The sequence below is a fragment of the Amblyraja radiata genome, chromosome 3 (genome assembly GCF_010909765.2).
Source record: "Amblyraja radiata isolate CabotCenter1 chromosome 3, sAmbRad1.1.pri, whole genome shotgun sequence".
Lineage (NCBI taxonomy): Eukaryota > Metazoa > Chordata > Chondrichthyes > Rajiformes > Rajidae > Amblyraja > Amblyraja radiata.
In genome coordinates this window covers 131,244,408-131,261,979 of record NC_045958.1, presented here as the reverse complement: position 1 = coordinate 131,261,979, position 17,572 = coordinate 131,244,408, and the positions used below count along the sequence as shown (strand labels likewise).

The 17,572-nt window shown below is 45.0% G+C and overlaps 1 protein-coding gene across 6 annotated transcripts in view; it reads right to left on the bottom strand.

The window, feature by feature from the left end:
* nipbl (NIPBL cohesin loading factor) overlaps window positions 1–17,572 on the bottom strand; it is a 278,213-nt gene that overhangs the window by 50,831 nt on the left and 209,810 nt on the right. For 5 of the 6 annotated variants that reach the window (XM_033018770.1, XM_033018771.1, XM_033018774.1 and 2 more), the window contains 2 exons: window positions 8,625–8,773; window positions 1,825–1,905 (listed from right to left, as the gene is read on the bottom strand). In XM_033018770.1, coding sequence (XP_032874661.1) covers window positions 1,825–1,905; window positions 8,625–8,773 — 230 coding nt within the window. The remainder of the gene's footprint in view (window positions 1–1,824; window positions 1,906–8,624; window positions 8,774–17,572) is intronic. The other variant, XM_033018772.1, reaches the window with a different exon arrangement.

Below are 17,572 nucleotides of genomic sequence, written 5' to 3'. Positions count from 1 at the left end.
GTAGAGGTCTGCATCCCCGCTCCTGTAGGCCTCCTCTTTAGATCGTCAGAGCTGTCTGAGTTCTGCAGTGAACCAGGGCTTGTTGTTGTTGAACCATGTCCGGGTCTTAGTTGGAATGCAACTTAAAAGTACTTAAAAGAGCAAGCACAGTTCTGGATAAACGTCTTGTGGTGAGTTGAGATGAAGATTAACTTATATCAGAGTGATGGCAAGAGCAAAGTATGGAGGAGAGAAGGAACTGCCCAAGATCCAAAGCATACCACCTCATCTGTGAAACACAGTGGTGGGGGTGTTATGGCCTGGGCATATGTGGCTGCTGAAGGTACTGGCTCACTTTTCTGCATTGATGATACAACTGCTGATGGTAGTAGCATAATGAATTCTGAAGTGTGTAGACACACCATATCTTCTCAAGTTCAAATAAATATCTCAAAACTCATTGGGTGGCGGTTCATTCTACAGCAAGACAATGATCCCAAACATACTGTTGAAGCAACAAAGGAGTTTTTCAAAGCTAAAACATGGTCAATTCATGAGTGGCCAAGTCAATCACCCGATCTGAACCTGCCTTGAGCATGCCTTTTATATGCTGAAGAGAAAACTGAAGGGGGCTAGCCCCCAAAACAAGCATAAGCTAAAGATGGCTGCAATACAGGCCTGGCAGAGCATCACCAGAGAAGACACCCAGCAACTGGTGATGTCCATGAATCACAGACTTCAACCAGTCATTGCATGCAAAGGATATGCAACAAAATACTAATTATGACTACTTTCATTTACATGACATTGCTGTGTCCCAAACATTATGGAGTCCTGAAATGGGGGGACTATGTATAAACACTGCTGTAATTTCTACATGGTGAAACCAAAATGTATAAAAATGGCCCTCATTAAAATCTGACAATGTACACTTTAACCACATGTGATTTTTTACTATTACAAATCTCAAATTGTGGAGTACAGAGGCAAATAAATAAATGATGGGTCCCAAACATTATGGAGGGCACTGTAGGGGTGGCTACATCAGGATTCCACAGCGAACCACCGCAATTCTAATTGGATCAAATATATAGGGAGATTGCAGAAAGGTGAAGTAATAATAGGGCTGTAATATCATGTGATTTTAACGTTGATAACATTTACTGGGACTGCCATAGTGCTAAGGGATGGGACAGAATTTGTAAAGTGTGGCCAGGAAAGTTTTCTCAAGCAATATGGAGATGGCTCTATGAGACAAGGGGCACACACTGGACCTTCTCTTGGGAAATGAGGCTGGGACATTGACTGATCTCAATGAAGCAGCACTTTAGAATCTGTGATAAATAATTCTACTACTTTTAAGACAGGTATGGAAAAAGATAGGACTAGTCCTTAAAAGTCACAAATTATGATGGCATTGCACGGAGACGTGCGAAGGTTGATTGTTAGAGACTCTTGGAAGGTAAAGGGAAGGTCAGGCAAGTGGGGGGGGGACTTCTAAATGTGAGATAGGAGGATTCCACGGACAAATACATCTCTTAAACAAGACCTCTTATTACCAAGGTCCTATCAGAGCGCCACCAACTTCAAATACATCCGAATCGTCAACAATCTGGACTTGCAAATCTATTGCCATTCCTTTATGGGTTCAAATCAGCCATGATCACATTGAATGGCAGTGCTGGCTCGAGGGGCTGAATGGCCTACTCCAGCACCTATTGTCTATATACTCCAACCAACTGAATTGGTACCATTTCCATAACTCTCAAGATCATTTAGTGATGGCAATCAGTAACGCCCACATCCCACAAATGAAGAAGAAATATTTCCAGTAACTGAACTTACAGCCGTCACTAGCTTGATACCGCATAACTGCAACTCACTGACGTTTTCCACAAAAAACGGTGTAATCCCCATAGAGGAAACCTAATCAAGAGAAAAGTATGCCGTTAATACACTTCCTCTGGGAGACATGCACAATGATCGCTAAGGACACGGCAAACAACAATTTCTATCACTGGGTCAACCCAGCTAATCATTGGCACAATATTATTTTTTGTTGAACAAGTCACAAGGTCCTGGAGTAACTCAGCGGGTCAGGCAGCATCTGTGGAGAACATGGATAGGTGACGTTTCACAGAGTGCTGGAGTAACTCAGCGGGTCAGGCAGCATCTGTGGAGAACATGGATAGGTGACGTTTCACAGAGTGCTGGAGTAACTCAGCGGGTCAGGCAGCATCTGTGGAGAACATGGATAGGTGACGTTTCACAGAGTGCTGGAGTAACTCAGCGGGTCAGGCAGCATCTGTGGAGAACATGGATAGGTGACGTTTCACAGAGTGCTGGAGTAACTCAGCGGGTCAGGCAGCATCTGTGGAGAACATGGATAGGTGACGTTTCACAGAGTGCTGGAGTAACTCAGCGGGTCAGGCAGCATCTCTGGAGAACATGGATAAGTGACGTTTCGCATCGGACCCTTGTTTACATTGAATGGAACCCTCCCCCCCCCCCCAAGCCTCCAACCTCATCGGTCCCCAGCCCCGCACGGCCCGATTTTACCTTCTCCCCAAAATCTACAAACCTGACTGTCCTGGTAGACCCATTGTTTCTGCCTGTTCGTGCCCTACCGAACTTATTTCCACATACCTCGACTCCATCCTATCCCCCCTGATTAAATCCCTCCTGACCTTTGTTCAAGTCACCTCAGACACTCTCCGTCGTCTCCGGGCATTCCATTCTCTAGGCCCCCATCCCCTCATCTTCACCATGGACGTCCAATCACTCTACACATCCAGGAGGGTCTCAAAGCCCTCCAATACCCGTCCACTGATACTCTCCTCCGCCTTGCGGAGCTGGCCCTTACCCTTACTAACTTTTCGTTTGACTCCTCCCATTTCCTGCAAATACAAGGCATAGCTATGGGCACACTCATGGGCCCCAGCTATGCCTGCCTCTTTGTAGGGTACGTCGAACAATCCTTGTTCGAGACATACCAGGGCCCCATCCCCGACCTCTACCTCCGCTACATCGACGATTGCATTGGTGCTACCTCCTGCACCCACACACAACTCACTAACTTCATCAACTTCGCCACTAAATTCCATCCGGCACTCAAATACACCTGGACCATTTCCGACACTTCCCTACCATTTCTTGACCTCACTATCTCCATCGCAGGTGATACACTTTTAACCGACATCCACTATAAACCCACTGACTCCCATGGTTATCTAGACTACACTTCTTCCCACCCTGCTTCCTGTAAGGACTCCATCCCCTACTCCCAATTCCTCCGTCTACGCCGCATCTGCTCCCAGGATGACGTGTTCCACACCAGGGCATCGGAAATGTCCTCATTCTTCAGGGAAAGGGGGGATACCCTTCCTTACCATAGATGAGGCTCTCACCAGGGTCTCTTCAATACCCCGCAACACAGCTCTCTCTCCCCATCCCCCCACTCGGAACAAGGGCAGAGTCCCCTAGTCCTCACCTCCCACTAGCTGTCACATACAACAAATAGTCCTCCAACGTGACCCCACTGCTCGCCACATCTTCCCTCCCTTCCCGCTCCCTCCGTAACTCCCTGGTCAATTCTTCCGTTCCCACCCACACCACCCCCTCCCCGGGCACTCTCCCTTGCAACCGCAAGAGATGCTACACTTGTCGCTTTACCTCCCCACTCGACTCCATTCAAGGACCCAAGCAGTCGTTCCAGGTGCGACAGAGGTTCATCTGCACCTCCTCCAACCTCATCTATTACATCCGCTGCTCTAGATGTCAGCTGCTCTACATCGGTGAGACCAAGCGTCGGCTTGGCGATCGTTTCGCCGAACACCTACGCTCGGTCCGCAATAACCAACCTGCTCTCCCTGTGGCTCAGCACTTCAACTCCCCCTCCCATTCCGAATCCGACCTTTCTGTCCTGGGCCTCCTCCATTGCCAGAGTGAGCACCACTGGAAAATGGAGGAGCAGCACCTCATACTCTGCTTGGGCAGGCTGCAGCCCAGTGGCCTGAACATTGACTTCACCAATTTCCGGTAGCCCTTGTTGTCTCCTCCCCTTCTCAGCTCTCCATCAGCCCTCTGGCTCCTCCTCTTCCTTTCTTCTTCCCGCCCTCCCCCCACCACACCCTGCATCAGTCTGAAGAAGGGTTTCAGCCCGAAACGTTGCCCATTTCCTTCGCTCCATAGATGTTGCTGCATCCGCTGAGTTTCTCTAGCATTTTTGTCTACCTTCGATTTTCCAGCATCTGCAGTTCCTTCTTGAACATGTCATTATCTATGTTGTCCAGAGATGCTGCCTGACTCCAGCACTTTGTACCTTATTTTATAAACCAGTATCTGCAGTTATAGTCATACAGTGATACAGCGTGGAAACAGGCCATTCGGCCCAACTTACCCACACCGGCCAACATGTCCCAGCTACACTATTTCCACCTGCCAGCATTTGGTCCATATCCCTCCAAACCTGTCCTATCCAGGTGCTTGTCTTCTTAAATGTTGGAATAGTCCCTGCCTCAACTTCCTCCTCTGGCAGCTTGTTCCATACACCCACCATCCTTTGTGTGAAAATGTTACCTCTCAGATTCCTATTAAATCTTTTCCCCTTCACCTTAAACCCGTCCTCTGGTCCTCGATTCACCTTCTCTGGGGAAGAGACTGTGCATCTACCCCATCTATTCCTCTCATTATCTTATATACCTCTAGAAGATCACCCCTCATCCTCTTGTGCTACAAGGAATAGAGACCCAGCCTACTCAACCTCTGCCTATAATTCAGACCCTCAAGTCTTGGCAACACCCTTGTAAATCTTCTCCGTACACTTTCCAGCTTGACAACATCTTTCCTATGACACGGAACCCAGACCTGAACACAATACTCTAAATATAGCCTCACTAACATCTTGTAACAACTGTAACATGACCTTCCAACTTCTATACTCAATACTCTGACTGATAAAGGCCAATGTGCCAAACACCCCTTTGACCACCCGATCTACCTGCGACTCCACCTTCATGACCTATGTACCTGCACTCCTGGATTCCTCTGCTCTACAACACTACCCTGAACCCTACCATTCACTGTGTCTGTCCTGCCCATGTTAAACTTTCTAAAATGCAACACCTCACATTTCTTTGTATTAAATTCTATCAACCATTCCTCAGCCCACCTGGCCAATCGATCAAGATCCTGCTGCAATTGTTCACAACCATCTTCACTATCTACAAAACCACCCACTTTTATATCATCAGCAAACTTGCTAATCTTGCCTTGTATGTTCTCATCCAAATCATTGATGTAGATGACAAACAGTAACGGACCCTGCACTGAACCCCGCGGCATACCACTAGTCACTGGCCTCCAGTCTGAGAAGCAACCTTCCACCTTCACCCCGTTTCCTTCCATGAAGCCAATTTTCCATCTTGTTCCTTCATTTTTTGCTGCCTGTTTTCCTGAAAACGTCCTTTTTATTCCAGTCAGTCCCCACATCAAGTACCATGGATGAGCAAGAAGAATATTGAAACAAAGGAGAGGCACACTAACAAGATAGAAAACAAAACAAGAGGACAACACATATTTTGCATTAGTCTTGATGATAGAAGGTGCTCTGAACATCCCCTTAGTTCTGAATAATGCTAGTGAGGAATAAAATGTCATCACTGCCATTAGAGAATTGTATTTTAGCAAACTAATGATTGACAAGTCCCTGGTCCAGTTGGCTCACATCCTAGGATCCCAAATATAAGTGACTACCGAGAGTGTTCATTCAGTTATTCTGAGAATCTGGAGAAGTGTCAGAGGATTAAACAAACTGCCAGCGTGACATCTCTATCTGCAAGATGAGAAAAGGAGAAGCAGGTAAGTGAAGCCCACCTAGCCAAACATCTATCCAGGAAAATTATTGCATTCCACTATTAAGAAAAATCAAAGTGTAAAGGAGCTCTGTGAAGGGGAAATAGTGAGAGCACAAGAGGAAGGGCCATTCATCCCTCAATGTCCCAGCCTCATCCCACTTTATGTCAGTTCTCCAGAGCCCTCAATTCCCCAATCGTTCAAAAATGTATTCATTTCATTTTTAAATGCCCTCAGCGATCAGGCCTCTGGGCTGCCTCAGCATTTCAAAACACTCCTTTATCTTTTAAATCTCTCGCTGCTAGAGTCATATAGTGTGCACAGGCGCAACCTGCCCACGCCGACCAACATGCCACATCCACACTAGTCCCACCTGCCATAGCCATGGAATATAGCCCTCTAAACCTATTCTATTCCATGTACCTGTGCAAATGTCTCTTAAACGTCGATAGTATCTGCTTCAACTACGTCCTCCAGCAGCACATTCCAAATAACTACCACCCTTTGGGTAAAAAGGTTCCTATTAAATCTTTCCCGGCTGCTGTTCAGCTTCCAAGCAGAGTAGTTGGGCAAAAAGGTCAGCATAGCTGTGGTGTTCAAAGGGCCTTGCTGTATGATTATGGTTCTGAAGGCCTGGATACAAGAGTTGATGGAATTGAAGGTAATGTGTTGGCATGGATGTAGAAATGGGCAAAAAAAGGGAGAAGAGCGGCTGCTCTGCCCAAGGCCGCAAGAAATTGCAGAAAGTTGTAGATGTAGTCCAGTCTGTGGCACAGAACAGACTCCTCACCATCGACTCCACCTACACTTCACACCAAAGATACTGGAGCATCCTTCTGTGATCTTTGCTTCACACTGCCTCAGGAAAGCAGCATACACATCAAGGACCATTTCCTTCGCTCCATAGATGCTGCTGCACCCGCTGAGTTTCCCCAGCAATTTTGTGTACCTAAGGACCATTTACACCTGGTCATTCCCTCTTCTCCACTTGGGCAGAAGATACAAAAGCCGAAAGCACGCACCACCGGACTCAGGAGCAGCTGCTTCCCCATTGATATCACAATACTGAACGGTCCTCCCATAAGCTACATATGATGTCATCCCAACCTACCTCATTGCAGATTTTGGACTGTCTCTGTAATTGTAACGCTACAATGCTGTAACACTATATTCTGCTTTCTGGGATTTGTTTTCTCTGCACCACCTGTTGTACTTGTGATGGGCTTGAGTGTACTCATGTATAGTGTGATTTGACTGGTAAGCACACAAACAATTGCTTTTCACTGAATTGCAGTACACGTGACCATCATTTTAAAATGATGAGAGGAATAGACAGAGTTGATGTGATCAAGCTTTTCCCTTTGAGAATAGGGAAGATTCAAACGAGGACATGACTTCAGAATTAAGGGACAGAAGTTTAGGGGTAACATGAGGGGGAACTTCTTTACTCAGAGAGTGGTAGCGGTGTGGAATGAGCTTCCAGTGGAAGTGGTGGCGGCAGGTTCGTTGGTATCATTTAAGAATAAATTGGATAGGCATATGGATGAGAAGGGAATGGAGGGTTATGGTATGAGTGCAGGCAGGTGGGACTAAGGGAAAAAAATTGTTCGGCGCGGACTTGTAGGGCCGAGATGGCCTGTTTCCGTGCTGTAATTGTTATATGGTTATATGGTTATAATAAACACCAAAGGCTGCAGATTCTGGAATCTGATAAGAAAAGGTGAAGAATGAAAGTGAATGAGAGGCAGATGGAAACAACAAAGGGAGGGGAGGGGCGAGTAGGGATGAAAGAGATCCAGTGGGAGGAGTATGTGGGCAATGGGCAGATGGAGTAGGTTAGGTAATGGCATCGGTTTATTATTATGTAAATCAAGATACAGTGAAAAACTTTTGTTTTGTGTCATCCAGGCAAATCATACTTTAAGTATATGTCGAAACACCTCAATGTCCAGTTAGATCCTACATCAGGTAGTGCAAAAGAGAAAACTAAACAATATAATGTTACAGCTACAGAGGAAGTACAGAGAATAGCATTGTAATGAGGTAGGTTGGGAGGTCAGGACTACTGCCTTAGCTTCTGAGAGGTTCATTCAAGTGTGGTAACAGCGGGGAAGATGTTCTTGAATATGTTGGTACGCAATTTCAAGCCTCTGTATCTTCTGTAAAATGGTTGAGGAGGAGGAAGAATGATCGGGGTACGAGTAGTCCTTAAGTAGCTGTTTTCCTGAGGTAGCATGAAGTGCAGGTGGAGTTGATGTAGGGGAAGAGTTGGTTTTTGTGAGATGTTGTTCACAACTCTGTAATATCTTGCGGTCTTGAGCAGATCGATTGCCATACCAAGCTGTGATGCATTCCAATAGGATGCTTGCTATGGTGCATCTACAGAAATTGCTAAGAGTCATTGGAGACATGTGGAAAATCCTCAGCTTCCCAATGATGTAGAGGTGTTGGTGTGCTTTCTTGGCTATAGCATCAATGTGTTTGGACCAGGACAAATTGTCAGTGATATTCACACCTTGAAGCTCTCAATCACTTTTGATCATGTATTTTAATCCACTTCCTGAAGTCGATACTAGCTCCTTTGTTTTTCTGACATTGAGAGAGGGGGAGCTGTCTTGCCATCAAGTTACTCAGGTCTTTATCTCCATCCGATACTCAATCTCATCATTTGTTTGTAACCTGACCCACTACGGTGGTGTCATCTGTAAACTTGGAGTTAGAGCAGAAGAACAGAAAAGACTATAAACGAGTAGTACAAATGCTAGACAAGGTGGTGTTGAGTTGATGATTACCTGAAGGATTGTAGTGTCAGTGAGGAGCTGTATCTCCAGCAGTTCGGCCATGTTGGCGACAATGTCACACACTCTGTTGTACAGCATTACTATCACCCTCTGCTTATGGCTTGAGTACTTTGCTCGTTTGGCTCTCGAACTGCCACCTTCTGGAAGAAAATATACTACATAATTTACCATCAATACAAAAGAAATAATAGTGAAGTCCATTCAACTCTTTAAATCTGTATCATTTAGAACAATCATGCTTTATCCCCATTCTTCTCAATCCTTAAATCTTCTCGAGTACAAAAAAATCAACACATCTCGGCCTTGCATATGCGCAGCAGTCCGAGGTAGAGAACTCAAATGAGACACGAGACAGTGTAAAATGGATTCAAATAGAGCAAACAAAACCTACTGGGATGAGACAGATAAGCAGGCAAATGGTAAAGCCTGTTCCCAACACCATCCCTCCCACTACCCCGGATGGCCATGATCCTGGATCTCTGCAAAAGTATATTAAACGATAAGGGGCGTAGATAGGGTAGGCAGTCAGAACATTTTTCCCAGGATGGAAATATCAAAAACTATATCCAAAAATCTTGAGATGAGCGGGAGAACATTTAAAGGAGACATGCAGGGCGTTACGTTTTAGACACGTAGGGTGGTGGGGGGTCTGGAATGTGCTGCCAGGAATGGCAGTGGAGCCAGATACGATACTGGTCTTTACGACACTTTCAGATAGGCACAAGGATATGCATGGAATGGAGATATGTGGATCAACTGCAAGCAGATGAGATTCATTTATCTTGGCATCCTGTTCAGCATAGAGGCCGTGGAATGAAGGGCTGGCTCCGGCGCTGTACCCTTCTATGTTCTGTTCAATAGGTTTATGCTTATTACTCTTGTATACGGAATATACAAGCTTTTGTTTGCATGCTATTCAATCAAATCAGATAATGTACATGAATACAATCAAACCAAACTCAAGTACAAATGATAGAGTGAAATATGGGATGCAGAATATAGTTTTCAGCGTTATAGTGTAAAATTCCAGACAAAAAGTCCAATGTTAGCAGTGAAATAGGTAGAGAGTCAAGACTGCATGCACCCTAACTGATGAGAGGACTGTTCAGAAGCCTATTAACAGAGGAGAAGAAGCTGTTCCTGAGACAGTTGGAGTGAGTTTTCAAGTTTTGTGAGAGTCAATGTAGAAATGCTAAATTATTTTAGTTTCCTAAAGAAGTCGAGGAGTCAGTGTGGTTTCTTGGCTGTCCTTTCAATGTGCTTAGTCCACAATGTATCTTTGGTAATATTTACGACATTGAACTGAAGTGCTTTGAGCGGCTGATCTTGGCTCACCTCAAAGACAGCCTCCCCCCCACACTGGACCCCCATCAGTTTGCCTACCGAACCAACAGGTCTACAGAGGACGCCATATCGGCGGCCCTGCACTCTGCCCTGACCCACCTGGACAGCAATAACACCTACATCAGGTTGCTGTTCATTGATTTCAGCTCCGCCTTTAGCACTGTCAACCCCGCCAGCTTGATCACCAAACTCAGCGGACTTGGCATCTCCACCTCCCTCTGCACACTGGACACTGGATTTCCTCACCAACAGACCACAGTCTGTTAGGGTCAACAACCTCACCTCCTCCACTATAACATTGAACACCGGCGTGCCACAGGGCTGTGTGCTCAGACTCTCCTCTACTCCCTCTTCACCCATGACTGCATCCCTAAGTATGGCTCCAACGCCATCATTATATTTGCCAACGACACCACGGTGGTAGGGCTGATCAGTGACAACGACGAGTCAGCCTACAGGGATGAGGTCCACCACCTGGCAGCCTGGTGTGCCAACAATAACCTCGTCCTCAACTCCAAGAAGACGAAGGAAATTATTGTTGACTTCAGGAAGAACAGAGGGGGCAGACATACCCCCATCCATATAAACGGGACTGAGGTGGAGCGCGTCTCCAACTACAAATTCCTCGGGGTACACATCTCGGAGAATCTGTCCTGGTCCCTCAACACCTCCAAGCTGATCGAAAAGGCGCAGCAGCGTCTTTACTTCCTGAGGAGGCTCAAGAAAGCTCACCTGTCCCCTCAGATCCTGACCAACTTTTACCGCTGTACCATCGAAAGCATCCTGACCGCCTGCTTCATGGTATGGTACAGCAGTTGCACCGTAGCGGACAGGAAGGCACTACAACGGGTGGTGAAAACCGCTCAGCACATCATCGGTGCCCCGCTCCCTGCCATGGATGCCCTCCACCGAAAACGGTGTCTGAGATGGGCCAGGAAGATCATCAAGGACCCCTCTCACCCTAACCATGGACTGTTTGCCCTCCTCCCATCAGAGAGGCGGTACAGGAACCTCAGGTCTCGAACTAGCAGGATGAGGAACAGCTTTTTCAACAACACACTTACATTGCTGAACTCGGAGTCCCGTCGCTAGATATCTTTGGTCTCTCCATCCACATTGTTAACCAGTACTCTTCTTACTCTAATGTATGCTTGTTCTGTATTTTTTTTAAATTCCCATCTTGCACTATGACTATGACCAGACGCTAAACTGCATTTCGTTGTACCTATACTTGTATCTGTGCAATGACAATAAAGTTGAATTGAATTGAATTCTCAACCATTTCTACTTCGGCACCATTGATGCTGATTGGGGTACCTACACCACCACACTTCCCAAAGTCGATCACTGCTCTTTCAATTTGTTGCCATTGAAGGGGAGGTTGGTGTCCTCATACATTGTTACTAGGCTTTCTATTTCTTTCCTGTACTCCACCTTGTCATTGTTCATGATCCAGCCCACCCCCCACATATCTTCCTCACACTCACCCAAAGCCAATGTATTCAAATGCTACCAGTGTGGGGTCAAATTTCTCAATATCTATCTTATCATTGCCACTGAACCTCCTTTGCTGCAAGGAGGAAAACAGCCTCCCCAGATTCCCCTCACAACAATATCGTGACAAGTCTACACTGCACATATCCAGTGCAGTCATGTCCTTTTTACAGTGTGGCAATTACAACTGCACACTGTACATCTACTGCAACCTAATCAATGCTTTATAAAATTGCATGTTGGAAACATTCAAGAAGCATTTAGTCAGACAGTATGAACATACGAAGAATGGAGAGAAACACGTGCAGGCAGTTGTGCGGTTTCAATTGGCATCATAATTGGCACAGGCATGGTGAGCCAGAGGACGTCTTCCTATTCTTCCTGTTCTTCCTGAGCACCATAACTTCCATGCTCTTATTTTCTATGCCAAACTACTGAAGGCCTTTGTTCCATATGCCGCCTTCACCACCTTATCCATTCATGCTTTTAGATAGAGTACAACCCTGGATCTCCTCTTAGGGAAAGAGATCGGGCAAGTGACTAAATCATCAATGGTGGTGAAATTGGGACCAGTGACAAAAACAAATAGGTTTTTAAATGGTTATGAAGTAGGATAGGAACGGCCCAAAGTTAATTCCTAAATTGGGGCAACGCCAATTTTGGAGGCACGAGCCAGAAACGTGCCCAGGTAAAGTGGTCAAGTTTATTTGCTTTCAAAAGTGCAATAGCAAGAGTACAGGGGCAAAGTGTTTGTGTTAGAGAGAAGAGCAAAAACCTTGTTGACAAAAACCATTGAGGCTCTGGTTAGGACAAAATGAGGTATTGTCAGGGAGATTGAAAATCTGATGGAATGGTGTCCAACATTAGCAAGGACAAGGAGCTGATTGTTGACTTTAGAAGGGGAAACCTGAGGATCACAAACAAGTCTTTAAAGGTGGGTTGGCACTGGAGAGTCAACTATTTCAAGCTTGGGTGTTCATATCTCTGAAGGTCTATCTATCAATGCATCTATTTCTGTCTGAAGAAGAGTGTCCACTCGAAACGTCACCTATCAATGTTCTCCACAGATGTTGGTTAACCTGCTGAGTTAATCCAGCACTGTGCCCTCTATTTCCTTAGAATATTGATGAGATTCAGTATGTCAACAAATACTCTTGAACATCCACAGGTGAAGGTAGTGAGTGTACTGACTGGTTGCATCACTGTGTGGTTTGGCAACTTGAACACCCAGGAAGTAAGAAGAGTACAGAGCAGAAACTGCCCAGTGTACAAGAAATGTTGAGGTCTCAATTACTGACCTCCAAACCATCGAAGGGATCTAGAGAAGAGTGTTGAAAGAATGGAGCGACTGGGCTTGTATACTCTGGAATTTAGGATGAGATGGGATCTTATTGAAACATATAAGATTATTAAGGGATTGGACATGTTAGAGGCAGGAAACATGTTCCCGATGTTGGGGGAGTCACAGGGGCCACAGTTTAAGAATAAGGGGTAGGCCATTTAGAACGCAGATGAGGAAAAACTTTTTCACCCAGAGAGTTGTGAATCTGTGGAATTTCCTGCCACAGAAGGCCGTGGAGGCCAATTCTCTGGATACTTTGAAGAGAGATAGATAGAGCTCTTAAAGAAAGCGGAGCCAAGGGATATGGGGAGAAGGCAGGGGTACTGATTGTGGATAATCAGCCATGATCACAGTGAATGGTGGTGCTGGATCAAAGGGCCAAATGGCCTACTCCTGCACCTATTGTCTATTGAGGTGCTACTTCAAAAAGTAGCCAATCTCTATGTGCAAAATCACTCTAGCCACACTCTCATTTCACTCCTACCATCGTAAGGTAGGAGTCTGAAAACCATGACCACCAAGTTGAAGAATACCCTTTTCCCAATAACTATCAGGCTCTTGATCATTACACGCAGACCTCAAATATGAACTGCCTGTGTTTGCCTTGGGTTTTTTGCACTAGTATTGCCATTATTATTTTTTTGTATTTTGTTTATATATTACCTATGCGTATTGTGTTTACAGACCTATTGCTGCTGCAAGAAAGAATGTTATTCTTTCTTGTCGGTAATATAGAAACATAGAAATTAGGTGCAGCAGTAGGCCATTCGGCCCTTCGAGCCTGCACCGCCATTCAATATGATCATGGCTGATCATCCAACTCAGTATCCCGTACCTGCCTTCTCTCCATACCCTCTGATCCCCTTAGCCACAAGGGCCACATCTAACTCCCTCTTAAATATAGCCAATGAACTGGCCTCGACTACCCTCTGTGGCAGAGAGTTCCAGAGATTCAGCACTCTCTGTGTGAAAAAAGTTCTTCTCATCTCGGTTTTAAAGGATTTCCCCCTTATCCTTAAGCTGTGACCCCTTGTCCTGGACTTCCCCAACATCGGGAGCAATCTTCCTGCATCTAGCCTGTCCAACCCCTTAAGAATTTTGTAAGTTTCTATAAGATCCCCTCTCAATCTCCTAAATTCTAGAGAGTATAAACCAAGTCTATCCAGTCTTTCTTCATAAGACAGTCCTGACATCCCAGGAATCAGTCTGGTGAACCTTCTCTGCACTCCCTCTATGGCAATAATGTCCTTCCTCAGATTTGGAGACCAAAACTGTACGCAATACTCCAGGTGTGGTCTCACCAAGACCCTGTACAACTGCAGTAGAACCTCCCTGCTCCTATACTCAAATCCTTTTGCTATGAAAGCTAACATACCATTCGCTTTCTTCACTGCCTGCTGCACCTGCATGCCCACTTTCAATGACTGGTGTACCATGACACCCAGGTCTCGCTGCATCTCCCCTTTTCCTAGTCGGCCACCATTTAGATAATAGTCTGCTTTCCTGTTTTTGCCACCAAAATGGATAACCTCACATTTATCCACATTATACTGCATCTGCCAAACATTTGCCCACTCACCCAGCCTATCCAAGTCACCTTGCAGTCTCCTAGCATCCTCCTCACAGCTAACACTGCCCCCCAGCTTAGTGTCATCCGCAAACTTGGAGATATTGCCTTCAATTCCCTCATCCAGATCATTAATATATATTGTAAATAGCTGGGGTCCCAGCACTGAGCCTTGCGGTACCCCACTAGTCACTGCCTGCCATTGTGAAAAGGACCCGTTTACTCCTACTCTTTGCTTCCTGTTTGCCAGCCAGTTCTCTATCCACATCAATACTGAACCCCCAATGCCGTGTGCTTTAAGTTTGTAAATTAATCTCTTATGTGGGACCTTGTCGAAAGCCTTCTGGAAGTCCAGATACACCACATCCACTGGTTCTCCCCTATCCACGCTACTAGTTACATCCTCGAAAAATTCTATAAGATTCGTCAGACATGATTTACCTTTTGTAAATCCATGCTGACTTTGTCCAATGATTTCACCACTTTCCAAATGTGCTGCTATCCCATCTTTAATAACTGACTCTAGCAGTTTCCCCACTACCGATGTTAGACTAACTGGTCTGTAATTCCCCGTTTTCTCTCTCCCTCCCTTCTTAAAAAGTGGGGTTACGTTTGCTACCCGCCAATCCTCAGGAACTACTCCAGAATCTAAAGAGTTTTGAAAGATTATTACTAATGCATCCACTATTTCTGGAGCTACTTCCTTAAGTACTCTGGGATGCAGCCTATCTGGCCCTGGGGATTTATCGGCCTTTAATCCATTTAATTTACCCAACACCACTTCCCGGCTAACCTGGATTTCACTCAATTCTTCCAACTCCTTTGACCCGCGGTTCCCTGCTATTTCCGGCAGATTATTTATGTCTTCCTTAGTGAAGACGGAACCAAAGTAGTTATTCAATTGGTCCGCCATATCCTTGTTCCCCATGATCAACTCACCCGTTTCTGACTGCAAGGGACCTACATTTGTTTTAACTAATCTCTTTCTTTTCACATATCTATAAAAACTTTTGCAGTCAGTTTTTATGTTCCCTGCCAGTTTTCTTTCATAATCTATTTTTCCTTTCCTAATTAAGCCCTTTGTCCTCCTCTGCTGGTCTCTGAATTTCTCCCAGTCCTCCGGTATGCTGCTTTTTCTGGCTAATTTGTACGCATCATCCTTCGCTTTGATACTATCCCTGATTTCCCTTGTTATCCACGGATGCACTACCTTCCCTGATTTATTCTTTTGCCAAACTGGGATGAACAATTTTTGTAGTTCATCCATGCAGTCTTTAAATGTCTTCCATTGCATATCCACCGTCAACCCTTTTAGAATTAATTGCCAGTCAATCTTGGCCAATTCACGTCTCATACCCTCAAAGTTACCTTTCTTTAAGTTCAGAACCATTGTTTCTGAATTAACAATGTCACTCTCCATCCTAATGAAGAACTCAACCATATTATGGTCACTCTTGCCCAAGGGGGCACGTACAACAAGACTGCTAACTAACCCTTCCTCATTACTCAATACCCAGTCTAAAATAGCCTGCTCTCTCGTTGGTTCCTCTACATGTTGATTTAGATAACTATCCCGCATACATTCCAAAAAATCCTCTTCCTCAGCACCCCTGCCAATTTGATTCACCCAATCTATATGTAGATTGAAGTCACCCATTATAACGGTTTTGCCTTTGTCGCACGCATTTCTAATTTCCTGTTTGATACCATCTCCAACTTCACTACTACTGTTAGGTGGCCTGTACACAACACCCACCAGCGTTTTCTGCCCCTTTGTGTTTCGCAGCTCTACCCATACCGATTCCACATCCTGCAAACTAATGTCCTTCCTTTCCATTGCGTTAATCTCCTCTCTAATCAGCAACGCTACCCCACCTCCTTTTCCTTTCTCTCTATCCCTCCTGAATATTGACAATTAAATACTTTTAACTCTTGTCTTTATTTGGAAGGGTATTGAATGCAACAGACGGGACATCATCATGCAGATGTACAAGTCATTGGTGAGACTATGCTTGGAGATCTGTGCGCAGTTCTGTTTTCCCAGCTATTGGAAGGATGTCATTAATTTGGAAAAGTTACAGAAGAGATTCACTAGGATGCTACTGTGACTTGCGGGAGAGATTGTGATTTAGTTTTGGAATATAGGAGGCTGAGGGTGACCTTGCTGAAGCATACAAGATCATGAGGGGCAGAGTTAAAGTGAACACTCAAGTATTTTTCCCAACTTAAGAGGATTGTAAAACCAGAGCAGATATTCAAGAGGGACTTTAGGGGCAACTTTCCCCACTCATAGTAGTCTGCATCTGAAAAGAGCGGTCAGAGAAAGATATAGAAGCAAATTAATTACGGCTTTCAAAAGATACTCGAATGAATGTATGGATAGAAATGGTTTAGAATATGGGCAAATAGAATGAGCCCAAAATGCCAAATTGATTAGCATGGACAACTTGGGCAGTCTTCATGCTGTGTAGCTCTATGACGCTACAACTCTATGGGCGTGTGTAGAGCAAGGTTCCCGTGTTCTTCAATACTCCCTCGGGTTATTACATTCATGGCATGTCATACCATGACTTGACCTCCCAGAGTCCAGCACCCAATGTCCACCTTACCAACCGATCAATATTGTTCTCTAACCTTGAAAGTTGGCCACACTATTTATAAACAGCATCAGTTTTTCTATCATCTGCACACTTATTCATCATATCTCATACATTCTTATCCAAATATGTTCAAATCATGAAAGCAAACCTGACCACCACAATCTGTATCCTATTTCCAAGTTAATTTTCCATACAAATTACCTACATGCTTCAGTATATGGCTCTAACCTTTTGGAATAGCCTTCGATGAATAATCCTGTCAAAGGCCTCACTGAAGCCTATGTAGTCTCATCTACAGCACTGCCCTCCGTGTATTGCAATAGCCATGTGGACTGTCCCTGATCAATTCCCATCTTTCCAAGCACAGATTCATCCTGTATCTCAGAACTTTCCAATAATTCATGCTACAAATGTTAGACTCACTGTCCTGTAATTACCTGGCTTATTTTTGAACAACAGTACATTTGCTGCGATCCAGTAATCTGCGATCCATTGGTGGCCAGCAACAATTTAAAAATTCATCCGGGTCCCAGCAGTTTTGTTTTTTGTTTCTTTTCAGTGTGGAAACAGGTCCTTTGTCCCAATCATCCAT